This window comes from Rhinatrema bivittatum, chromosome 7 (genome assembly GCF_901001135.1).
Source record: "Rhinatrema bivittatum chromosome 7, aRhiBiv1.1, whole genome shotgun sequence".
NCBI classification, from domain to species: Eukaryota; Metazoa; Chordata; class Amphibia; order Gymnophiona; family Rhinatrematidae; genus Rhinatrema; species Rhinatrema bivittatum.
The window spans coordinates 43,155,994-43,183,303 of record NC_042621.1 but is presented as its reverse complement, the minus strand read 5'-3'; the positions used below and the strand labels follow the sequence as shown (position 1 = coordinate 43,183,303).

The window sequence follows — 27,310 nt, the reverse complement described above, 5'->3', positions numbered from 1 at the left end:
GCGTAAATGTTGTCTTTGCTGTCTCCATCTGTTGAATCATTATCCGATGCTGATTCGTCTTCATAGATGGCATCATCTTCTGATCCATCTATAGCATTGCTAATGCCGCATTTCAGGAATGACTTCTTGACCATTTCTGGTAGAATTGACTCCCAGGCATCCTTTACCCATTTCGCTACCAAATCAGTGTCTAGTTTCATCAGGTTTCCTCCTTTCGTTAACTTTGCTTGACCAGAACACATCTATTGTTGCCACATATGCCGCAATTGGTCCTTGAAAGGCTTGTTGAGACAAACATCCAACGGCTGGAGCATTGATATCAGGCCTCTTGGAATCACTGCTAATGTGATCGCCATTTTCTTTGCATCATCCTTCACATTCTCTGTTATATGAGTGTGGAACATATCCCACACCAATAGTGATGGTCGTTTTCATAGCCCCATGCCTGGTCACCTACCCCATACGTAGCACAGCCACCGTTTCGTTCCCTCCTCATCCATCCAGCCTTTAGCATGTACTCAAACAGTTACGCCTGCTGGAATTTTTAAGTTCTTCAGGATTATTTTCCTTTAAATATTACCACCAGATGCAGTTTTGTGCCATCTGTCATGCAAGACAGGACCACCATGAAATGGGTCTTTACATGACCAGTTGGTTTTTTGGTTTTTTTTGCATTTTATGTTTAAACGTTTTTTATTAATTTTAACAGCAGTGAATAGTACAACCTTGAGGAAGGTTTAACTTTTTTACCAATATAAACTTACCCCCTTTAATCCCCCAATGTTACTCAACTGTATTGAAACTCTTTGTTAAAACTCTATTGTTACTCTCCTAATTTTCCTGCCCTGTAAACTGTTATGATGGCAAAACCGAATATACGGTATGCAAAACATGTTAAAATAAAATAAATAAATAAACAAACAAACAACAGAGTATACCCTTCCCCTCCCGCCCCCCCCCCCAACCCCACAGGACAGGTAGGTGAATTACAAACCATTAATCAATATAATCCATCCAAGACCTTCAATCTATTATATCTATATATCGTTGAGTACAAGACAACGTATGCGATGTGGGAGTGACTGAAGGTAGGACTGCCAGGTAGCAAGAAAGCGCCATCTATAGCGTGGCGAGTGCAGAGAGGCCAGGCATTCCATTGACATCATTGTATGTAAACAGTTTCTCCAAGCCCAAAAGGAAGGGACATCGGAGGATCGCCAAACTGAAAGAATTATCTTTTTGCCCACAAGACAAGCTTTGCGCAGAAACATGCGTGAACCAGGATCTCGAATCCGAATAGAGGATATACACCCAAACAGCAGCCATAACGATGTCACGGGGAAAGCGACATCCAATAAGTCCGCCACGCAGCACCAAAAGCGCGATATGGGAGGGCAAGACCAAAATTCATGAGACAGTGCCCATCGTGTGCCCACAACGGGTGCAACCCGCCGACTGGGCTATGGTTAAATGATAGGCTACTTGAGGCGACACATATGCCCGGCTGAGAAATTTAAATTGCAATTCTCTATAATAAATATTGACTGAGATCCTGGTTATGCGCCTGAAACAGACCTTTTAAAATATTCTGAGTGACAATAAAGTCGCCAACTCTATTCCAACGAGATTCTAAGGTTGAGTATATGTCTCCTTCAGAGTGTTTCCTTATACATTGGTAGTAAATTGACAAGGATGGGGCTTTAGGCTTCTCAAAACGAAACAGCTGATCTAAAGTTTGGTACACGGAGGGGGCTTTATGGGCGTCTAAGATGGCCCGGATATAATGTCGAATTTGTAGGTATGGGAAGGCGTGCTTGATCCCCAGCCCATATACTGCTTGGAGCTCTTTAAAAGAAATTATCGCTCCCTCTTGCATGAGCAGATGGCCCAAGCGAGTAATACCACGGGGTAAATTCGGCATTCCCCGACACTGGGAGAAAGTAGGCACACAAGGCGGATATCCGCAATAATCTCGTCACCTTCTGCCAAGTCTGACGAAGTGGCTTCACAAGGACTGTGTGTTTGAGAAAAGATGAGAGATGCACGGGTTTAGACTGCAGCACATACATGGGGGTTAGGGGGGCCATTAGGGCTTCATCAGAGTATAACAGGGTATAGACTGGATTATCCGTTAGCCAATCCCTGTCAATCCGTAAGTTACAGGCCAAATTATAGGCAGCCATATCAGGGATCCCCAGACCTCACTTTCCCCATCGTGCCTTCATCGGGGTGAGAGGTATGCGGGATTTCCCCCCCCCCCTCCAAATGAAATGCCAAAGCTCGCTATCAAGTCTGTTAAGATCCCCCCTCCTTAATAAAACTGGTAAATTTTGGAGTAAATAAAGCCATTTGGGTAAAGTGGTCATTTTGAATAAATTTATCCAGCCAATCAAGGAAATGGGTAGATTATTCCAATTAGACAGATTGTCTGTCGTAGCTTGTAACAAGCGGGGAATATTAGCCTGATACACGAGGTCCGGATCTGATGGGAGAAACACCCCCAAGTAGCATAGAGGAGCAGTTGCCCATTGTAATGGAAAAGTATCTGGCCAATTAGTTTGCAGGGTAGGTGGGTATGCTAGTACAGAGGATTTAGACTCATTTAATTTGAGGCTGGAAAACCCACCAAAGGTAGTCATTAACTGCAGTAACGTAGGCAGGGATGTCTGAGGGTCCGTAACAAAAACTAACAAATCATCCACGAAGGCCACTCCTTTAAATATCTGTGAGCCAAAGTGAATTCCCCGAATTTCCCGACATTGATGAATGGCCAACATGAGGGGTTCTTGTTGCAAAATAAACAATAGGGGCGACAGGGGGCAGCCCTGCCGCGTGCCCCTGGTCACCCCAAAGGATTCCGACTGCGCCCCGTTCGCAAGGATGGCCGCCCGGGGGTCAGTGTACAATAGCTTCACCGCCCTAAGAAAAAAACCGTCAAACTCCATTTGTTCCAGAGTATGAAATAAATACCTCCACTCCACCCTGTCGAATCCCTTTTCGGCATTAAAACTGATAACCAAGTAGGGGGTATCCATCTGTCAACACATGGTCATGGCCTTCAGCACCCGGCATATGTTGGCCAGGGCGTACCATTGCCGGACAAACCCCACCTGGTGATCACCTACAAGAGTGGGCAAAATAATTGCTAAGTGGTCAGCCAATATTTTAGCTAATAACGTATGGTCTAAATTTAGTAATGATATCGGGCGATAAGACCCGGGTATAAGAGGGTCCTTACCCATCTTAGGTATGAGTGTAATTAAGGCCAAGTTTTCATGTGGAGGGAAGGTACCACGAGTTATCAATTTGGAGAATCCCGCTGCCAAGGGTCTCGAAATCAGATCTACCAAGTGTTTAAAAAACGCAGCCGTATACCCATCGGGTCCCGGTGTCTTAAAGTGTTTTTGTTGGCCTATTGCCAAACAGACTTCTTGTTCCGTTATAGGCTGGTTAAGTGTTTCCCGCTGTGTGCGAGACAAACAGGGAAGAGGTATGTCTGTGAGGAACCGTACCCCTGCCTCCACATTCCCTCCCTCAGATGTATATAGGTTGGAATAAAACTCATGGAAACCTTTTAAGATGGGTGGGGTGTCTCTGACCACTGTATTAGGCGATGTTCGCAACACTGGGATAAATCTGTTTTTCCTAGCTGATCGAATTAAGTTGGCCATCAGCTGTTCTGTTTTGTTGCTGAATTGATAGAGATGATATTGATAGTAAAGGTGGCTTTTTTTGGCTCGCTGGTGTATAAGGGAGTTAAGAGCTGATTGCAAGGAGCGATAGGCAACCCTCGCCTCGTTGCTCTCAACCTCCGCCAAGCACGCCCGGGCTTTACACGACTTTCCGTTTAAGACCAAGATGCGTTTGTCTAAAACCCGTCGATGGTGGGATACATAGGATATAATATCCCCCCGTAAAACTGCCTTCGCAGTGTACCAAAGCAAAGAGGGCTGAGAGGCCTGGGCTTGGTGCAGAGACATGAAATCCGTCCACTTAGCTCTAAGATATTCCCTAAATTTCATGTCAGAGGCCAAAAAATATGGGTACCACTACAGGTTAACCATGGGCTGACAGCCAGAAAATTGGAAGTCTACCCAGATGGGCACGTGATCTGATCTGATATTATCAATTCCCGCGTCCTGGATGCCGGGGAATGCGTGACTACTAACAAGGAAATAGTCCAACCTTGAAAAGGAGGCGTGGGTGCGAGATACGTGAGTAAAATCCTGATCCATGAGATGTAATAGGCGCCATACGTCGGACAGGTGAAGCGTTGTTTCCAAAAGATGAAGCCCTGCTCCCTCCTACGTGACGTTGAGGCGTCCAAAGTGGCGTCCCAAATGGTATTAAAATCCCCCCTAATATCAGGGTATCATTGAGATAAGGGAGTAAATGAGAGTAAACTTCCCTGAAAAAACTAGGGCTGTATGTATTAGGGGCGTATATATTACATAATACAACACTTTGACCGTATAGGTCAGTAACCAGGATGAGATATCTACTCTGCTGGTCCAAAATTTCATTATTGATTTTGATGGGAGTCTCTTATGTATTAAGATTGCCACTCCTGCTGATTTTGAGGAAGCAGAGGACTTCGTACCTCCCCCACCCAGTCAGGTCGTAATTTGGCATGCTCTGCTACTGAGAGGTGAGTCTCTTGCAAATAGGCCACTAAAGCCAATTTTTTTCTTCAGCAAAGAAAGTATTTTAGAGCGCTTAATAGGAGAGTGTATCCCACAAACATTCAAAAATACAAACCTCGTGTGATTACTCAGAGTACATCAAGGAAAAGGATATCAAGTGCTTAATTTTCAAAAAAAGGTGCAGGTGAGAGCCCTCCCTGCTGAGGCCCCCCCTAACATTTCTATCCTCTTGGGGTTCCTTAGCATTAGACAGAGAAACAACCTGGTATATACAATCACCTACCGTGGTTGTGGAACCCCTCCCCACCCCCCCTCCCCCATCTTCCCTCGCACTCCGCCCACCTCCCACTCCCCCCGTCCTTACATCCTGTCCCCCAATTCCCCCCATCACCTAGTACAGGTCTCCAAAGTCCCCATAATTCCCATCGTCCCATGACTTCCATAAGGAAGTGTAGAGGTCTCGTTGAGATGTGTCCATGGCCCACCTCGCTCCATGCCTCTAGTTCGTGTGAATAACAACATAACCTATAGTCGGTATGGAAGATACAGTATCTGCCCCCATCAACAGAGAGCGCACAGGAGCAGAGTCCTTCCCCCAGTCTGCACAGCCCTAAATGGACTCTACAACATTAGGCAGTGCTTGATACTGGTGGGTCTGAATGTCCACCATTAGCCAGCGGTTCGCAGTGCGTTGGGTGCTAGGCAGTACAGTTCCAATAAAATCTCCAAGTTCCGTCCAAAGCCATCAATTGCAGGTAGATATCCCGGTGAGCGGCAAACAGTGAATGAGAAGCAGCATAGAAGATGTCTCAGCAGTATTCCATGTTGTAGTCCAATCTGAAGAAACCCAGCATTCTAGTGCCAGAGTCCGTGTAGTAGCAAGGCTTGGGTATGAATAGGGCGAGTCTAGCCAAAGGAATTCCTCACTGACGCGTTGAGTCAGGTGCCCTGGTTGTCCTGGGACCAGCGAAAAAGAGAGAGACAAAAAATCAATCCTTGCATGTCCAGCTCTTGGGGAAGAGTATATATATAAAAAAAAACCCTGCCGATCTCCCTGCAAACCAAAGGCATCGAGTCTACCCACGTGTTAATCAAAGTGAAATATCCTACTTCAAGGAGTAATAGAGTCCATAAACTCCCTTACCAGGTCCACTGAGTCAAAGTTATGAATTTTGTCAGCGTGCCAGATTCATAGGTGTGTCGGGAACATCAGGGCAAATTTAATGCCGCGATTGTGCAGTGTCGAACAAATAGGGGAGAAGCCCCATCTAGCCTCCGATACCGAGGAGGAGAAATCCTGGAATATCTGGATAGGGTGAGTCTGATAAAGAAGCTCCGACTAAGAGTTTGAGGCTCTCCAAATCTCTGCCTTATGTGCTGAATTAAGGATTTTGGCTATAACAAGCTGGGGGCGCTTCGAATTCGAGGCTCGCCCCCCCCCCCCCAGGTGGTGGGCATGCTCCACCACCAGCTTGCCCTGCAGATGTGGTAAACCGACGACTTCTGGGAGCCAGAACTCGAGTAAGGAGCACAGTGAGCACTCCTCTATATGCTCGGGGAAATGTAAATTGTCTCGGCGAGCCCTGTTCTAAGTCCTCCACTTTGGCCTGGGGGGCCTGCAGGGCTGAATCATGGGTGGCCATCTTTGGGAGGTTAGCATTTGCAGCATCTTTGATCGTGGATATCCTCGTCTCCACCATTTCCAGTCGTGGTGGCAAAGTGGCAAGGGAGTCCCTGACCTCCCCCAGCTGAGCGTTAATTACAGCTCACTTCTCGTCCAGTGCTTCGCGGATTGCGTCTTTAATGTCGGCAATGGTGAGTGGCACCGGGGGGGAGGGGACTCACTTTCAGATGCGGTCGCCATCTTGGAGTCTGGACTCGCGGCATTTCTTTTTCCGCTCTTATTCGGTGTGGGCAGTGTTCTACTCCGAACCTGGGCTGTGGACATAGGCTCTACCCCTCGATGATGTTCAAGTCTGAAGATTTATTTATTTATTTATTTATTTATTTAAAGTTTTTATATACCGATGTTCCTGTATAGCAGGGGTGGGCAAGTCCAGTCCTCGAGGGCTGCAAACCAGTCGGGTTTTCAGGATATCCTTAATGAATATGCATGAGAGAGACCTGCATACACACTGCCTCAGTTGTATGCAAATCTATTTCATGCATATTCATTAGGGGTATCCTGAAAACCCGACTGGTTTGCAGCCCTCGAGGACCGGACTTGCCCACCCCTGCTGTATAGGATACATATCGCACCGGTTTACATGAAACTGAACTGTCGCCAAAGGGCGGATACAATAAAACATGCGTTACAATGAACATGTGGAAACAATGGACAAGTGGAACATTAGAAATACACTATAATATAATAATAATAAAAGTAAAAATAATAGTAGAATAATAATAATAACAATAATAATAAGCAATAGAAACGTAGGGCTATGCCTAATGGAACTTCTAAATAATCTTTAGGAAAATGCCATCGGGACGGGAAAGGAGGCGTAACTGATGGATAACAGTAAAGAACTAACTTAGCAAGCAGGCAGGTTAGGGGGGAAGAAATTCACAAAGTGCAATAAGGCGTTTAACTTAAAAGGAATCATAGAGGGACTAAGTGACTTGTAGCTGTGTGAAGGTCCGTGGCTAAATTGGGGAATTAATGTAGTCTTTGTTTCCCTGAGTAGTCCCAGATCTGGGGGAGATGTGGAGTGCCGGTATGGATAAGAGGGCTTAGAGTCGCGAATCTAGTCTATAGTTGGACATGGGGGCTTCACGTGGTCAGATTTCACGCGATGGGCGAGGCGGGCCTGGAGCGAGGAAGTAATGCAACTTCCCACTACCACATCACGTGACCTCTCTCCAGTTGTTTTTACAAGTACGGTCTTCTCACCAATGTCAGCTACAGTGCGATTGCCAGGCATGTCAAATGTCATAGGCATTTCATCCATATTACCAATGTTATTCATATCAAAATATTCTCTGCTGAATAATGAATTTGTGGAATGAACAAATCTTTTCATCAAGCTCTTTAGGCTGTTTCTGTGAAATCTTTGTGCGCTGATGAAAGCACAATCCATATCAGTTCATGAACTGCGAACACCAACCAGACGATGCTGTGAATTCTTTCAGACCTTTGGTTGCTGAATATTTTTCTTCTTTTGCCATTTCAAGGGCATGAATCCTAATGCTTGAGCAAGTCACAATGTAGCCATTCTGTCTGCATTGCATTACCCAGTCATTCAAATCATTTTCCATTCCTTCAAAAGGCGCAATTTTGAAACGTAAGGCTTTCTTTGACTTGGCATTTCTAGCAGCTTTTCTTCATTTTTTCTCCAATCTCTTGACGAGTTTTTCACTCGTCTCTTGCAGCTACACAAATATTGGCCACCTTTGCATGTTCTTTAACCTTCAGTATCAGCGATGCGGTGTAAGATGATCCCTTTTTCTTCTCCGCGCTCATTTTCCTGAGGGTAAGATGTCATTATTATAATGGCTGTCCCTGTTGTCGAATCCTTCCCTCCCTCCCCCATGTCTGTTCCTGCTGTCAGAATCCTTCCCTCCCTTTCCCATGGCTGCCCCTCCTGTCTGAATCCTTTCCCCCTCCCGATTCCTTAACTCACCTGCTGCTATTTGAACAACAAGGCACTTGCATTTGCTGAGGAACATCCTTTCTCCTCCCCCACGGTCTCCCAGTGTAGTGGTAGGACAGCTTCTCCCCCACAACTCCTCCGGATCCATCACTGCTGCTATGAGGATGACGGCACTTGTGGTCGCTCAGGCATGTCCTCCCTCCCTCTCCCGGCGCGCGCACCAGCCACTCGCCGGTGCGCGCGATTCAGTATTTAAATTAGGCCCGGCGGTAAAAATGGGCAAAAGGAGGCGCTAGGGACACTAACGCGTCCCTAGCGCTTCCTTTTTGACAGGAGCGGCGGCTGTCAGTGGGTTTGACAGCCGATGCTCAATTTTGCCGGCGTCGGTTCTCGAGCCCACTGACAGCCACAGGCTCGGAAACTGGACGCCGGCAAAATTGAGCGTCCGGTTTTCGGCTCGACAGCCGCAAGCCGAATTCACATTTTTTTTTAACTTTTTTTACTCTTCGGGACCTCCGACTTAATATCGCCATGATATTAAGTCGGAGGGTGCACAGAAAAGCAGTTTTTACTTTGGGTAGGCGCTAATTTCTGAAAGTAAAATGTGCGGCTTGGTGCTATATGGTGTTCCAGAACAAATGTTAGTAAACTCTGGGAGTGTGAAAACACTCGTTCAGAGGGACCTGCCCAAATTGACTATAACATGGTAGTGACCCTGGCATGTATTCATGGGGATCATCGACAATATCCAACAAGACAGGTATGTCTGAAGACCCCGGTCAGTCAAGTTATGGTTGAGGTGGGAGTACTCCCTTGGCTACCCTACCCCGTGATCATAGGATGAGACTGTCCAAATTTCAAGTCTCTTTGGAATCAGCTTACAACAGTTTCATCCAGCCACAATCATGAAAAGTTAGTTTCCAGAGCTTTTTCCAAGGGAGGACCCTGATCTCTTTCATAAAGACTCTTAAGACTCCCAAGCCCCGGACGCAAAGCCAACAGGACACATACACCTACGCTGCTAATTTGGAGACAGCCGGAGAGGAGAGTTTAGTCAGAGGGATACCAACCGCCCACCCAGAATGTCTTACCTGCCCCCTTGTAGTGGGAAGCACAGGGTGATCTGGGAAACTTTAGGCGTGCTCAGGAGGAGGATGAATCCTTTAAGTGGACCCACGAGCATATACAACAGGTGGATGGAAAGGTAGTCCCCAGGGTGCATCTTGCTGATCCTTTTGCTCCCTAATTTGTGATGAAAGGGGATTTACTTTACAGAGTCACAAAAGGAAGTGATAGAACAATTCCTGATTCCCAAACCCTGTCGGCAATAGGTCATGCATTTGTCTGCCACCTTCTAGGGGGTTACCTGGGAGAGGATAAGATCCGGGTAAAGATACTGTCACAATTCTTTTGGCCAGGCTTTCATAAATAGGTCTAGTTGTATTGCTGATCCTGTCCTACCTGCTAGCTCACAAAGCCTGCCGAAGTATGGGCAGCACCTCTCATACCAATGCCTATAATAGAGACCCCTTTTGAAAGAGTGGGCATGGAACTTGTGGGGCCACTAGAGAGATCAGCTCAAGGAAATAGATATATTCTCATCATACTAGACTACGCCACAAGATATCCAGAGGCAGTCTCACTTTGGAATATGAAGACCCCGACTGGTGACCGCCTTAATGGAAGTTTTCTCATGATTTGGGCTACCCAAGGAAATCCTGATGGATCAGAGTACCCCTTTTGTCTCAAAGGTTATGAAACAACTCGGTGCCTTGCTCATGGTAAAAACTCTGCAGATCTCGGTGTATCACCTGCAGACTGATGGCCTGGTTGAGCACTTCAATCAGACGTTCAAACAATTTTTGAGGAAATTTGTGAATGAAGAACGAAAGAACTGTGAGCATTACTACCCTATATACTGTTCGCAGTCTAGGAAGTAACAGAGAACTTAATGGGCTTTCCCTCATTTGAGTTGCTATGTGGGAGGAGAACAAGAAGAATCTTGGACATAGCTTGTGAGGCCTGGGAAGATGAAGCAAATCCTGGGCAGAATCTCTTTGACTACATCCTCTGAGTTGCAAGATCATCTAAAAAAGGCTGGGGAGGTCGCCCACCTATATCTGGAAAAGACCCCAAGTTCTCAAGCTTGAGCTTACAATCGTCCTGTGGTCCAACGAGTATTGCAGCTGGGGGACTACGTTCTTGTCCTCCTTCCACTGACAGAAAGCAAGCTGTCAGCCCATTGGCAAGGACCCTATGAAGGTTTTGAGAAAACAGGGCCCGAGACTTACAAAATAGCTCCGCCAGATAGATGAAAGGAACATCAAATCTACCATGTAAACCTCCTGAAGAAATGGGTGGCACAGGAGTGTGACGTGGTACAGGAAGAAGAGTTTGGCCTAGAGGTCAGGCCTGAAGTAGACCAAACCCAAGATCCCTTTGGAGAACAGATGTCCACTACATGGACAGCTGACTTAAAGCAGCTGATAGAGAAAAACAAGCAGATCTTCTTGAACCTGCCCAGTCATATCCACCTGGTGCAACATGACATCATTGCGCTTCCTGGAGTTGTGGTATGACAGTGACCAGATTCCTGAGTCCAGGCACCACATCATCGAGACCGAAGTGAAGGAGATGCTCCAGCTCGGGTTAATAGAAGAGTCTAACAGTAACTGGTTGTAATCCATAGTATTGGTGCCGAAGTCAGATGGGAGCATCAATAAAGAACCTGTCAATAGACTTAAAAAAAAAAAAGTCAGTGAGGTCTCAAAACTCGGCACCTGTCTGATGCCATGAGTGGATGAACTAATTGAGCATCTGGAATCGGCTCAGTTCACTTTATCCTCGACCTTACCAAAGGATATTGGCAGGTGCCTCTCACACTCTCGGCAAAGGAGAAGACTGCATTCTTGTCACCTGGTGGGTTTTTCCAGTTCACCATATTCCTGTTTGGCCTTCATGGGGCCCCTGCAACATTTCAATGATTAGTTCATCACCTGCTCCACCCACATCAAGGGGGTAAATAGCTGCCTACTTGGATGACAGTGTGGTCTACAGCCCGATTGGAAGACATATCTTAGCCAACTCCAGGCTATGCTAACCAGTCTGAAGAAAGCAGGGCAAGCAGCTAACTATATAGAGTGCTTGCTGGGAGGGCAAGAGGTACAATATCTTGCCTATACCCTGGGAAAGGGCAAAATCCATCCACAGACCAGGAAGATCAAGATGATCACTTGGGTGCCAGTCCTGCAAACGAGCGAAAATGAGAGCATTCCTAGGCCTTATGGGATACTACAAAAGGTTTATTCCCAACTATTCAGAGGAGAGCCTCTCACAAGGATGTTGCTAAAGAAAGCACGAGAGAAGGTCCAGTGGTCAGAGGAAGCAGAGAAGGCCTTCATCACCCTAAAGGAGGCGATATACTCAGAACCAGTCCTGATAAGCCCGGTCTTCACCGAACCCTTCACAGTGCAGACTGATACCTCGGAATTTGGCTTGGGAACCATCTTAGTCCAGGAGAAGGATGGCTAAGAACATCCTATGGCATATATTAGCCAGAAGCTAATGCCACACGACAGGCAGTACTCAACGGTCGAGAAAGAAGCCTTGGCGGTCAAGAGGGCCTTGGGGACCTTGCACTATTATCTGCTGAGATGGCAGTTAATGCTCATAATGGACCACCAATCTCTCCTATGGATAAATAGGAACAAGGAGTCCAATGTGAGAGTGACAAGATGGTTCCTAGCCCTACAGCCCTTCAACTATAAGATCTGACAAAGGGCAGGAAGGGAGAATGCCAACTCAGATTTTTTGTCAAGAGTGGTGTCCCTTGTACATGCAGATGCTCATCCTGGCAAGGCTGAGCTGAGGGTGAGGATATGTATAGAAACTGAAGGTGAGGATATGTATAGAAGCTGAGGGTGAGGAGTGTATAGAAACTCCCTCAGACTATCTTAACAGACTGGGCACAGCTGTCCTGCCCAGTCCTCCTTAAGAGTGAGACTTGCAGGGAATCCTGGGTGAAGGGAGGAACCTGTCACCAAATTATAAGACCTCAGAGCCTAGAAGAGAGGTCCCAGGGAGCTGGCAGAGAAGTACCATATGCCAAGACCTGTTGAGTGAGAACTGTGTATAACCTGAAGCTAGGCTAAGCTGCCTTATTTTTTCTGCTGACATTTTTACACTGTAAATAAAGTGCACCCTGTGGAACAGCCAGAGTCTGTCTCCTTTTCCAATGGCTGTCCCAAGCCACTACCGTTCGCATTACCATATACACCGAAAAGGTTGCATGGACCCAGCACACTTATTTCTGATGTATCAGCAAAGCATGACAATTGGAATTCTGAAGTTACTGTCATTATCGTGTGCATTTTGATACAGTTGCTAGTACTGAAATTTCTGAAGTTTTGAGCAAATTGAAATTTGTGCATTGTTTTCTTGACCCCTGTCCTTCTCAGGTCATGTATAATTTACAAGCTCAGTTTTTAGATATTGTTACTAAAATAGTGAATTTATCCCTAACTGAAGGTACTGTTCCGTCCTTCCTTAAAAGAGCACTGATTACTCTGATTAAGAAGAGAGGACACTTGTATGCTGATTTGGTCTCTGGTTATAGACTGATTTCAAATTTGCCAACTTTGGCTAAAGTATTGGAGAACATTTGTTCTCTCACAAGTCTCAGATTTTTGTCAAGGATTTCAATCTATTCAGATCAGTGTGGTTTTTGTGCTCACCATAGCACGGAAACCTTGCTTGCTGTCCTTGACTGACCATATATTATTGCAGTTAGGGAAATTCCTTTGATTATGATCTCCCTTGACATTTCATCAGCCTTAGATTTAGTAAACCACTCCCTTCTTCTAGATAGGTTATGTTCTCTTGGAGTTAGATTCAGTATTCTTAAATGGCTTGAATCCTTTTTATCTCAGTGACAATTTCAAGTAAACATAGGACAAAACAGATCTTGGAAATCTGTACGGGAATCCTACAAGGCTCCGCACTTTCTTCTATGTTGTTCACTTTATATCTTTTACTCCTCTGTACAATTGTATCATTCTTTGAGGTTGAATTCAGTATATGTGCTCATGATATACAACTGTTTTTTCTGATATCTTCTAGTTGCCAACTACCATTCTTTGTTAAAATGTTTGCAAGCAACTAATAGTTGGTTAAGGGAAAATAATTTACATTTCAGTGTTGCCAAAACAGAGGCCCTGTGGATAAACAAGTTCCCTTTCCATCCTAGCTACTCAGCCGATCAGTTGAAGGGGTATTATATTTGATTCCTCCTTGTATTTCAAGCCACAGTTTGCTGCTGTGATGAAATCTGCCCTTTTAAAACTTAGAATGGTATGTTCACTAAAATACTTATTGCTGGTGGAGGATTCAGGTCAGTAGTACAGGCATTTATTTTAACTACCATTGACTATTGTAATTTGTTACATCTGGGTTTCTTGAAATCCATGTTTGGGCTTTACAGCTGTTCCAGAATGCTGCTGCACGATTATTCGTGGCTTGTCCAGCTAGGGATCGCATCATGCCAGTGTTGAAGAAGTTACACTGGTTGCCTGTAGCCCAGCGGATTCAGTTTAGTGGTGATTTTTAAGGCCCTTCAGGAAGATGGTCCTTCCTATCTATCAGATCGATTAGTAAAATATAAACAAAACCCTTGACTTCTGGGATACCTGCCTCAAGTCTATAAACAGCCTCCTATCAAGCCTCAACTTGATCCTGAACAACAACAAGACGGAACTCCTACTCATCTCTCACGACGGAAACTTCACACTGCCCAACCCTCTCCCCGCAACCCTTCCTACCTTCTCCTCCCAAGTCAGAAACTTAGGAGTCATCATGGATAAACAACTGAACTTCAAAAGTTTCATCAACAACACGACTAAGGACTGCTTTTTCAAACTTCAAGTATTAAAACGATTGAGACCTCTCCTCCACTTCAATGACTTCTGCACAGTGCTTCAGGCAATCATCTTCTCAAAAATAGATTATTGCAATTCTCTTCTGATCGGCCTTCCTGCAAATTCTATCAAACCATTACAGATGCTGCAAAATGCCGCAGCCAGACTTCTAACCAGGACCAAAAAAAGGGACCACATCACTCCCATCCTGATGAACCTTCACTGGCTCCCAATCAAATTCAGAATCTTGTACAAAGCTCTAACCATCACCCACAAAGCTCTCTACAACATCACCCCGCTAGAGCTCAAGTTCCCTCTTCGACCGCGCTTACCATCTAGGCCAGTAAGAGCAGCATATAAAGACACCCTCCAGGTCCCCCCCTTAAAAACCACTTTAAGAAAGAGAGCCCTCTCATCGTCAGGACCAATACAGTGGAACTCCCTCCCGCCAGACCTCAGGCTCGAACATTGCCCTGTCACATTCAAGAAAAGACTCAAAACATGGTTATTCAATCAGGCCTTTGCTTAAATCAGATGCCATGTTGAATTTAAATCAGTTCACTCTCCAGTATTCGTTTGACTTTCGCCAGCCTTCACTAGATATAGTCGAACACTATTGGTACATCTTAAGTTTCAATCCCAGGATCTTTGGCCAACACCCCGGTCTGAAACCGAATCATAGCACTACTAGCCTGTAATGTTGAATTTAAATCATTTCACTCTCCAGTATTCGTTTGACTTTCGCCAGCCTTCTCTAGATATAGACGAACACTATTGGTACATCTTAAGTTTCAATCCCAGGATCTTTGGCCAACACCCTGGCCTGAAACCGAATCATAGCACTACTAGCCTGTAATATATTTTTGAATTACTCCCATGGTTTGTTATTCAGTTTTGATCCTAGTTGTAATCCCTGTTTCAATGTAATTGCACTCTCTGAGGCACTGTTACTGTTACAATGTAAACCGAATTGATTTGTAACCTCTTACAAGAATTTCGGTATATAAAACTGTTAAATAAAATAAATAAATAAAATATATTCTATCTTGTTCTTTACGATCCATAGACAATTGTATCCTTAAAGTGCCTTCTCTCAAAGCTGTACATTTCAATCTGCCCATCACCGTGCTTTTTCAGTGGCGGGGCCAACACGATGGAATGAACTGCCGTTGGAGCTCCATACAATAACAGATTATAAACTGCTTTGAAAAAAATTAAAGGCCTATTATTTTCAAATGGCCTTTTCTTTGTTTATGTTTTTAGGAATTTATATAACCGCTGGATGCTCAAGGCCCTAGGCAATTTACAAAAAACATTCATAATAATAATACATAAAAATAAATACATAATATGATAAAACAAATACAAGTAAATTCATAAAAATTGTAGCTAAACATCAGATAAAAATTACAATACACAGCTAATAGATTAGTAAACTACTGTCTACCTTAAGCTGATTTTATGCGTTTTATATTATATTTTGTATTCTTCCTTGTAATGAATGTATTGTTTATTTTACTGTCTTTTGATACAGTTGTAATGTGTACGTACTATGAACACTGCTTAGCATGGATGTTCTATTGTAGGAGATATAAAAGAACTTTTAAATAAATAAACAGAATCCTCTGGGGGATTTCAACTAATTCACAGGCCGATTCAGTAAAGTCCGCGCGATGCAGTATTCAAATTAGGTGGTGCGCTAGGGACACTAGCGCGTCCCTAGCGCCTCCTTTTTGACAGGAGCGGCGGCTGTCAGCGGGTTTGATAGCCAACGCTCAATTTTGCCGGCGTCGGTTCTCAAGCCCGCTGACAGCCACGGACTCGGAAACTGGACTCCGGCAAAATTGAGCGTCCGGTTTTCGGCCCGACAGCCATGGGCCGAATTCAAATTTATTTTTTTTTTTTTAACTTTTTTTACTCTTCGTGACCTCCGACTTAATATCGCTATGCTATTAAGTCGGAGGGTGCACAGAAAAGCAGTTTTTACTGCTTTTCTGTGCACTTTCCCGGCGCCGGAAGAAATTAGTGCCGACCTTTGGGTCAGCGCTAATTTCTGAAGGTAAAATGTGCGGCTTGGCTGCACATTTTGCTTTCTGTATCCCGTACGCATACCTAATAGGGCCATCAACATGTATTTGCATGTTGAGGGCGCTATTAGGTGCCGTGGGTTGGACGCACGTTTTCCTCCCCTTACTGAATAAGGGATAAGGGAAAACGCGTGTCCAGCAGCAATACAGTACAGTGCGCTCCGACGGAGCGCACTGTACTGTATCGGCCTGACAATAATTAGGGGCATCTGCCTCTACGTCCCCCTCCTCTACTCCAGATACGTTTGTTGCTCTGAATGAAATCCTCCCAACTTCTCGGCAGTGCTGTCTGACATTCAGGGTTGGAAGATTTCCCCCAAGCCCCAACACACAAACTGCACCACATGCAGGTGAGATCCCAGTCTTTCGGAGGCTGCTTTCAATGTCGGGCCACTTCTCGACAATGAATACACTTTCCTATGACCCTTGTTTGTCTTGATATGATTGTAAATTCGATGGAGCGGGAACTTATTTATTTATTTATTTTTAATATTCCACCTTTCAGCCACTTCAAAAAGGATTACATTCGGGCACTTAAATATTTCCCTGACCCCAGAGGGCTCACAGCTGTGGAGGTCCATATCCAAAAGCCATTTAGACGGATAACATAATTATCCTTCTAAATGGTTTACCTGGCTATATTTAGCCTTTATCCAACTAAATTCTAGCCAGTTAACTAGTTACCGGGCTAGAATTTAGCTGGATAAGAAGGGGGCATTCTGTGGGCGGGCAAGAGGCATTCTGAAGAAGAGCGGAGTTAGCCACTTATACAGCTAACTCTGGTCAAGCTGTAGGGCTGCCCTAAGGTTGGGTGGTTAGACATTACCGGCTACCTTTAAGATAACCAGATATATTCAGTGGCATACCTGCACTGCTAAAGATACCCTGTTTATTCTGCCAGCTAGCCGATCTGCACAGCAACTGAAAATGGACCTCTAAGTTTGTATCTGAGGCAGTGAGGGGTGAAGTGGCTTGCCCAAGGTCACAAGGAGCAGCAGTGGGATTTGAACCCTGGCTTCCCTGGTTCATAGCCCACTGCTCTAACCACTAGTCTCCTCCTCCACAGCGTCTCTTATGTGTGCCTGTATAGCACTGTGTATGTCTAGTATATTTTAGAAACAATAAATAGTAGTACTGCATTAGCTCAGCCATTCTTGTTTCATTCCTCATGCTCAAGAAAAGAGCAGGCCACCTCTAGACATGCATAATAATCCCACTGCTCAGCACACAAGGATCTATGGAGCAAGCTGTGGGGACACATATGGATTTGAAGCTGCTAGTGGGGCAAAGTAGTTCACTGGACTGTTGCAGTCTACTGTCTAGATCCTCCTCCCATGCAAGCAAAGTTAGATACAGGCTTAGAAATAAGTAATGAATAAGGTTTCTGAGTCTGAGCTGCTGGTAATTGTTCTCTCACCTTGCATTCTTCCTCTGCCTTTCCCTGCCCTCTTTTCCTCTGGAGTCCTCTTTCCTTCTCTGCACGTACTCATTTTTTTCTCCTTCGCTCCATATTTCTCATTCTCTCTTCCTGTTGCCTTTTGTATTCACAGTGGAGAATATTCAGCTGAGCCTGAACTTGGAGACAGAGCACAAAGGCAATGTTGTCTCAGGTGGGGAGCTAACAGTTTTCCTGGATGGGTTGACTGTTGGTCTGGGAAGCTTGCCTGACAGCAGTTCTATGACAGAGGGTGAGTATTGCTTACGGCCATGCCATTCACCCAGGGGGCAGGGAAGTGAGGAGAGGGTGAGTACTGCTCTCATCCACCCCATGCAACCAGGGGGCAGGGAAGTGAGGAGAGGGTGAGTACTGCTCACATCCACGCCATGCAACCGGGGGACGGGGCAGTGAGGAGAGGGTGAGTACTGCTCACATCCATGCCATGCAACCAGGGGGTGGGGCAGTGAAGAGAAGGTGAGTACTGCTCTCATCCACTCCATGCAACCAGGGGGTGGGACAGTGAGGAGAGAGTGAGTACTGTTTCTGGCCACGCCATGCAACCAGGGGGCATAGATACATACATACACAAATAAATACTTCTTTGCATATGTATGGACATGCATGCTCTTTTTGTAACCTGTCTGTTCTCAACTCAATGTCAAATGTTTCAGTTTGAAAAGACTGTATGACTTGATTAAATTATAAATCATTGATAAAAGCTAGGGACAGGAAATTCACAAATTGAGGCCTTTGTTCTTATATGTAGCCTAATTTCTAACCATACAAGAGTTCTCTTTCTTGCCCTTGCCTATGCCCTGGGGCTGTCTGCTCATGCACTGTCCCAAGTCCCTTGCTGTCATGCTGCTCCCACTACCAATGACTCCAGCTCCTGACTGTCTTGCAGTGCTTTGATGAGATTAATATTCTCTAGGAGAAACAGCAGAAAGCTGCACTTCTGTGGGAGATGGCGATTTCTTGGGCTGAAGAGGGGAGAATGAGTGAGCAGGGATTCCACTTCTCCCCTCCTCTCCAGCGATGAGGGAAAACTCTGCTCGGTAGCCCTGGAAGGCAGCTACTTTTAAAAAAAAATTAAATAAATGCCAGAGATCAAAGATGCAGCGCTGGGCCCATGTGCGGATGCCGTCGGTAACCACGCACTGCGCCTAGAACAGGAGGGGAGGTGCAGGAACACTCACCGGTTGGCCGTGGAGCTAGCGTGTTATGGCGCAAGGTGACGTCATTGGAGCGTGGGAGCTGTGATTCAGCGATGTTGGTTCTTCGGCGTTGTATCCTGGATGAAGAAGGCCTTCATGGGGCATGTGCGGCCATCGAGCCGGCCACGGGGAAGGATGGGAGAGGGCCGGGCCAGGCTAATTTGGTGTGGCGATGTTGGGAAGGAATGTGGATTTCGGGGGGGCATCCACTCTGGCGGATTTCATGCCCATTGGATGCTTCAGACTTGGGGGGGAGGGTACCGAGGCATGGACAAGCAGTGTGGGGAGGCTAATTCTGGGACATTGCTGGCAAGCCACCCCTTTTGCTCCTGCTCCCGCTCTCCACGCTGCCACCACCTTTGCATCCCGACCATCCTCCCAAGGCCAGAGGTTGCACGTGAAGCTGGTCAAATTTTGCTGTTACTTATTTTGCCTTCTTGGTATACTTTCATGTTGCAGCTGGGGTGGGGGTACTCGAGCCAGGAGGTGGGGTGTCTGACCAGAGGCAGTGCTTGGAACGGTGGTTGGGCCATCATATAGGCCATTGGGGCGCTGTCTACTATCTGGGTCAGTAGGCCCGGGTATGGCAGCAGACTGGACGCCCCTGTCAGTTGGGCAGTCACCTTGCTTGTTCGTGGCAGATGACCGGGAATGCCCAGGACGGACTCCTCACGGATGGACAGGGCTTTGCTTTCCTGAGGCTGACTCTGGTCCAGAGGTGAGGCACTGCCTACTGCAAGGGTGTTTTGGTTAGGATAACCTTGTTTTGGCTTGGGTACTTAGGTTTTATTGTTATCTGTTTACATATAATAAAACTGTGCCCAATTTTACACCAATACTGCAATCTGTAAGTCTGTTGCTTTGCTGTGCATGGTTTCGAGTCTGTGCCGCTGTTGCCACTCCTCCTTGCGATGAGCTGCTACCTGGGTTATCTTACCTGCTAAGGTAGCAGTTTGTTATATTGCTTGGGCCAGGCCCTATATACACGACGGGCTTTTCTTATGGGCATCCAGGAAGGCTCTGAGTCCAGAAACATCACATGGATGACTTCCTTCACAGTTTCTCACATGATAGAGGGGAGAAGCTCACATACATGCTGCAGAATCAAAGGTTCAGGTCCATGTCATAAACCATTGTTTTTGGTTTGCAAAACATGATCATGGTTAATTGGTAAGAAATGATTAGAGAACCAGGGGCAGGTGTCCCAGCATTCCTCTGTCACTGGTTTATGTGATTGGAAGGGATTGTGATAAAACCAGTGGTGGCGGTCCCATTGAGCTTCCCATTACTTTTTTGTTTCACAGTGAGGGGCTGTGGGTTTATCCTGAGATCGGCTTATATTGGTCAGTGAATTTCCTCCTTAGTTTTGGGATGAGGGATGACCTTGATATGGTCTTTACTGTGGATCTGATTGTGTACATTATTTCTTTTTTTTTTTTTTAATAATTAAATCTTTATTAGCAGTTGAATAGTAACAACAGTACACCAGTATATTCAACCAGAAATATGGCATAATCTCAAATGTATCAGCCAAATCCTTCAAAATAAATACAGCACAATACTATAAATCAGCAACTCAATAAACAATGATATTGGTTGGTAATAAGAACATAAGAAATTGCCATGTTGGATCAGACCAAGGGTCCATGAAGCCCAGCATCCTGTTTCCAACAGAGGTCAAACCAGGCTACAAGAACCTGGCAAGTACCCAAACACTAAGAAGATCTCATGCTGCTGATGCCAGTAATAGCAGAGACCATTCCCTAAGTCAACTTGATTAATAGCAGTTAATGGACTTCTCCTCCAAGAACTTATCCAAACCTTTTTTTAAACCCAGCTACACTAACTGCACTAACTACATCCTCTGGCAATAAATTCCAGAGCTTTATTGTGCGTTGAGTGAAAAATAATTTTCTCTGATTTGTCTTAAATGTGCTACTTGCTAACTTTGTGGAGTGCCCCCTAATCCTTCTATTATCTGAAAGTGTAAATAACTGATTCACATCTACTCATTCAAGACCTCTCATGATTTTAAAAACCTCTATCATATCCCCCCATCAGCCGTCTCTTCTCCAAGCTGAACAGCCCTAACCTCTTCAGCCTTTCCTCATAGGGGAGCTGTTCCATTCCCTTTATCATTTTGGTTGCCCTTCTCTGTACCTTCTCCAGTGCAACTAAATTTTTTTTTGAGATGAGGTGACCAGATCTGTACACAGTATTCAAGATGCGGTCTCACCATGGAGCGATACAGAGGCATTATGACATTTTCTGTTTTATTCACCATTCCCTTCCTAATAATTCCTAACATTCTTTTGCTTTTTTGACTGCTACAGCACACTGAGCCAACTATTTCAATGTATTATTCCTGGGTGGTAACTCCTAATATGGAACCTAACATCGTGTAACTACAGCATGGGTTATTTTTCCCTATATGCAAAAATACATCATAAATCACTCCTTTCCTAGCGTGTAGCCAGATGGACACGTCCGTCGGTCTCAGACGGCTTTGACCCTTGTGCCTCACCTTTTTCTCTGCTCTTCCCGCTAGCCTTGGGAAGATGGCTGCTGCCGCGTCTACTAACCGCGTCCTCCGGCGTCCCCGGAACGGCTATGGCAAAGCCTCATGCCATGTTTCTCCTAAGGGCCTCCTAGGGTGCGCACGCGCATGCCACCCACATCTTTATCCACGTCATGGTGGGAACCTTGGGGGCGCCCCCCTCAAGTGACATCACACCATCCGGGTATTTAGCCTATGCTTGTTTGCTAGCTCATCCAGTTAGCAAGGATTGGATTGGATTGTGATACGGATCGATTGGATTGGACTCATTCGGTCTAAACTACTCTGCCGCTTCCTTGCTGCTGCTGGAAGTCCTCTCTACCCTACTCTAACCTGGGTACCCACTCCTCGGGGGCCCTCTGCTTTCTTTCAGGTGCCTTACTGGGATCAGGTACTCGCTGCTCGAGGGTCTGCTTTCCCTGCCTCGGTGCCTTTTACCATCTACTTTTGCCTGCTGGAATCATCAACCTTATAGCTACCATCTAGTGAGTAATCTAATTCTCAGTCTGTCTCATCTACAGCTCTGCCGTGCTGGAAAACCTACACCTGGATATCCCTATACCATCTTGGTGAGACGGGTTCCCTTTGCCGAGGGGTCCCTGGACTGCTACCTCTGGATCAACTCACTACTGCCACCTCTGGTGGTATACATCAGATGTACAATAAAAGACAAAACTCTGTGTTTGTGCATCCTGAGTCTAGCCCAGTACTATGGCTCCCCACAGGGCTCCTCCCTGTGGGCGTGGTCATCTCCCACAGGACCCAAGAATCCACTCAAACACCTCAAAACCATAACAGGTTGCTAACTCCATGGATTCGGCTCAGCTCACTGCATTGCAGGCCATTCCAGACCTGGCCCAGCGAATCTCCAAACAGAGAATTTGACTGCTGCATTTAACCAGCTGCACGCACACATGAATTTACCAACCACCACAGGTAAAGAAGTCACACCGCCAGAAGTGACAGTCAAGACCATTGTACCTCTATCTGCTCCAACTCGCTTCTCAGGGGAAGTTTGGAAATGTAGGGGATTTATCAACCAGTGTTGCATGCACTTTTCCCTGTAACCTAATCATTTTCCTACAGCCTATGCCAAGACCACCTACATCTTGTCTTATCTGGACAGAAGAGCATTGGCTTGGGCCTCTTTGCTGTGGGAGCGCGATGATCCTATTCTACATGATCTTGCTGGGTTCCTTGAACTGTTCAGATCAGTTTTTGGTGACCCTGCCCAGCATAATACTGCAGGATCTTCGTTGGTTCACCTGAAGCAAGGTAGTAAACCTTTATCAGACTTCACCATAGAATTCAAGATACTAGCGTCTGAATTACATTTCAGACGCCTGAAATACATTTCAGACGTCTGAAATACATTTCAGACGACTTGTAGAGGTGGAGGTCTTCGTGGAGAATCAGTCCTTGCCGGAGAAGGTCCCTGTGTGGAGGTAGGCACAGAGGGTTCCCAACAAGAAGTCTTCGCATGTCTGCGTACCATGGCCTTCTTGGCCAGTCCGGAGCCACTAGAAGTACTAGTCCCCTGTGTTCTATCTTGCGGATGATCCTGCCCAGTAGTGGCTATGGGGGAAAAGGCATTCAGCAGGTCTTCCTGTGGCCAGGTCTGGACGAAGGCGTCGATTCCCCGGGATTGCGGTTCTCATCTACGGCTGAAGAACTTGGGAACTTGGGCGTTAGACCGGGTTGCTAGGAGATCTATGGCTGGGGTTCCCCACCGGTTTACTATCAACTGGAAGGCTGTGGTCGACAGCATTCATTCCCCTGGGTCTAGTCTCTCTCTGCTGAGGTAGTCCGCAGAGACATTGTCTTTTCCCGTGATGTGGGTGGCTGAGATTCCTTGCAGGTTTGCTTCCGCCCAGCCATGAGGGGGTCTATTTCCAGGGACACCTGTTGGCTTCTGGTTCCTCCCTGGCGGTTGATATAGGCAGTGGCATTATCCAACATGAATCTGACAGATTCTCCCCGGAATCTGTGGCCGAATTGTAGGCAGGCTAGTCTGACTGCTCAGGCTTCCAGTCGGTTTATGCTCCATCCCGACTCTTCCTTATCCCATTGTCCCTGGGCCATCAGTTCCTGGAAGTGGGCTCCCAACCCTTGCAGGCTCACATCCGTGGTGAGCAAGATCCAGTTTTGTGGGGACAGTTTTACTCCCTTGTCAGATGGTCTTCTTGTAGCCACCATTGGAGCTGGGTCCGAACCTCTGCTGATAGCTGGAGGTGACTGGAGTAGTTCTGGGACGTTGGGTTCCATCGTGACAGTAGGGAACGTTGTAGTGGGCACATGTGGACCCTTGTCCATGGAACGACTTCTAGGTTGACGTCATGAGACCGAGAACATGGAGGTAGTCCCATACCTTGGGGCGAGCATAGTTCAACCGTTTTCACAGCTGACCCATCAGTTTCCTTCTCCTTGGAGGGGGGAAGGACAACCTTGTCTTGTTTGGTGTCGAACTGGACTCCCAGGTACTCTAGTGATTGGGAGAGCTGCAGGCAATTCTTGGATGTGTTGATGACCCACCCGAGATTCTGCAGTAGATTCTTGACTCTGGGGGTTGCCTGGTAACTTTCCTCTGGAGATTTTGCCCTGATCAGCCAATTGTCCAGATATGGATGTACGAGGATTCCTTCTTTTTTCAGTGTTGCCGCCACTACCACCATGATTTTGGTGAAGATCCGAGGGGCGGTAGCTAGTCAAAAGGGTAGTGCCCGGAACTGGTAATGATGGTCCAGTATCGCAAAGTGTAGGAAGCGCTGATGGTCGTGATGGACCGGGATGTGGAGATAGGCTTTGGATAGATCTAGTGAAGTCAGAAATTCTCCCGGCTGTACTGCCCTTATGACTGAGCGTAGGGTTTCCATGCAGAAGTGTGGTATCCTCAGGAAGCGATTGACAGTCTTGAGGTCCAGGATGGGCATGAATGTCAGGAAGTATTTCTTCATGGAGAGGGTGGTAGATGCCTGGAATGCCCTTCCGGAGGAAGTAGTGAAGACCAGAACTGTGAAGGACTTCAAAGGGGCGTGGGATAAACACTGTGGATCCATAAAGTCAAGAGGCCGTCAATGAAGAGTGGGTGGCTCGCCAGAATGACGGCTACTGCCTGGAGATAATACCCTTATTCAATAAACATACACATGGTTACTGTGACTCCAACATCGCTCTAAGCTTCAACAGCAAGAGGAAATGTGGAAAAAAGGATTTGCACTCACAAAGCGGGGAGTAGCGGGCTTGTTACGGCAGTTACTACCCCAACCAAATAAGCCTGGTACTTCACTTTCAATCCATATCCAGCATAGCTCTCTGCTTCAACGGCAGGGGAGAAGAAAAAACTGATACTTCACGCATATCCAGCATAGCTCTATGCTTCACGGCAGGGGAGAAGAAAAACAACCAATAAGGGCTGAATAACATAGTCTGGGGTAAAACAAATAAGTATGGGTGTAAGCTTGCTTATTGCGGCGGTTACTACCCTTACTACCCCTAAATAATCAAGCTTGATATTTCACTTGGATGCAGCTCCATCACTGCTCTCTACATTAATGGTGGGGGTGGAAGGGAAATAGAACCAAAGAGCTAAGAGAAACAGATAAGTATGAGAAAGAAAATGTGTGAAGCTTGCTGGGCAGACTGGATGGGCCGTTTGGTCTTCTTCTGCCGTCATTTCTATGTTTCTATAATGTTCCCTCCATATTGGGGACGATAAAATAAATGGAATAGTGACCAGTATTTTGTTGGTGCATGGGCACTGTAGTTATCGCCTTTAGGCTGAGTATTTTTGTCAGTGTGGTTTCCACTGCCGTCCTCTTGGAGAGGGAGAGGCACAGTGATCTCACAAATTTGTCTGGAGAGATGCTGTGGAAATCCAGGTAGTATCCCTCTCGAATGATGGTTAGGACCCACTTGTCCGACATTATCTCGAGCCATCTTTGGTAAAAGAGGGTAAGTCTGCCCCCAATGGCTTCTTCCTGTGGATGGGTCTGTTGATTCTCATTGTGAGGTGTGGCTGGGGCCTGTACCTGAGCCTGCTTCCCTCTTGTTGTGTCTGTACTGAAAGGACTGGCCCCTGCCTACGGGGCAAAGTGCTTGGTAGTATGTGTTCTTGTACGGTCTGAAATGCTGGGCTCCTCTGCCCTTGGTTCTTCGGGGGGAGGAGCACTGGTTTCTTTTGTTCCTGTCCTCCGGTAAACAAGGTACTGGAGATTCGCCCCATTTGCTGACTAACTTCTCCAATTCGCTCCCGAACAGGAGAAATCCTTTAAAAGGCATTCTCGTGAGGTTTGCTTTGAAGGTCGCGTCAGCTGACCAATTTCAGAGCCATAGTTGTCTTCTGGCTGCCACTATAGAGGAGATGTCCCTGGCTGATGTGCACACTAGGTCTGAGGTCGCATTCGTGAGGAAGGATATCACCGGTTCTAATGTTTCAGCAGACGTGGTTGCATCTCTGGAGAGAAGCAAGCAGGCACGTATCATGACGGCGCAGCAGGAAGCGATCTGCAGGGTCATTGCTATTGTTATTTATAACATAAATATAAATATAAATATATTTATAACATAGTTAGTTTTTTACACCATTATCTATTTTATTACATGTTATTTACTATATAGATTCTCGTCATTTGATGAGTCACTGTTGTTTATTTAATATTTATTATTCTCATGTTCTGAAACTCCGTTTATTGTAACGCCTCACCGTGATTGTTTTGTTTTATGTAAACCGACCTGATTTGATATTTGTATCGAGAACGTCGGTATATAAAAATGCTAAATAAATAAATAAATAAATAATTGCTGCAACATCAAATGACTGTTTAAGGATGGATTCCTGGCGTCTGTCCTGGGCATCCTTGAGTGCAGCTCCTCCTTCGACTGGGGTGGTTGTGCACTTTGAGATCGCACAGACCATGATGTCCACTTTTGGGAACCTTAGGAGCTCTTTGGCCGTGGGTTCCAGGGGGTATAGGGCTTCTAGGGCCCATCCTCCTTTGAAACTTGCCTCCGGGTTATTCCATTCCAGGTCAATCAGTTTGTTGTTACGGCCTGCAGCATTGGGAAATAGCATGAAGCCTGATGGAGGGAGAACTAAACGGGGTTCGTCTTTGGCTCCGCTGTGGTACTCGTGCCTGGGATGGCCAGCGTCTTCAGGGTCAGAGACACGAGAGCTGGTAGATCGTCCTTAGAGAAGAATCACAGCATGGTTCAGTATGGTTCCAACCCTGGAGGGATTTCCCCTTCCTCCAGGGAGTCAGTCTCGTCCCCCGAGGTGTCTGTATCCCCTAAGGGGAGGTTTTTGCTTGGATAGGTCACGTCTCAGGATGTCCGAGAGGTGCTTGGAAGGGCTTGTGCTTCTGGTGGAGACTGGGACTGTGTCGCAAGCGGTACCGATTGCGCCTGGACAAAGGTTTGCAGCCCTTTGAAGAATTCCACCCAGGAAAAGGTCCCTGGATCCATATTGAATCCAGCGGAGGCCACTGAGGTGCCCAGTCGGAGATACAGAGGTCCGGGGTACTATCATTGGTGGCTCCGAAACCCTCTACTGGCTGTGGGGGGCCTTGCTTAGATTCCCCCTGAGCTTCTTCACACTGCAGGCATAGGGCGGAGACCACTTCAGGCTGCGCAGCTCTCAGGTGGCAGGCTGGGCAGAAGGCTTGTCCCTTGGCTTTCTTGGCCGGAGGTGCCATGATTTGTGCATGTGGAGTGACCTAAATCTCATCTGTGTGCGTGGGTGTATGCGCCAGGAAGCTTAGTTGTGTGCTCCGGGTGCGCCGATGATGTGCGTGCGGGATGCACAAGATGTACATGCAGGCTATTATTTATGCGCCTGGCTAAGATGCGCGTGCCGCTCTGCGCACAGGCC

General features: G+C 46.3%; 1 protein-coding gene across 1 annotated transcript in view; it reads left to right on the top strand.

The window, feature by feature from the left end:
• WWP2 (WW domain containing E3 ubiquitin protein ligase 2) overlaps positions 1 to 27,310 on the top strand; it is a 227,623-nt gene that overhangs the window by 28,744 nt on the left and 171,569 nt on the right. Inside the window, 1 exon segment of the mRNA XM_029608285.1 lies at positions 17,786 to 17,923. Within this exon segment, the coding sequence (XP_029464145.1) occupies positions 17,786 to 17,923 (138 nt within the window).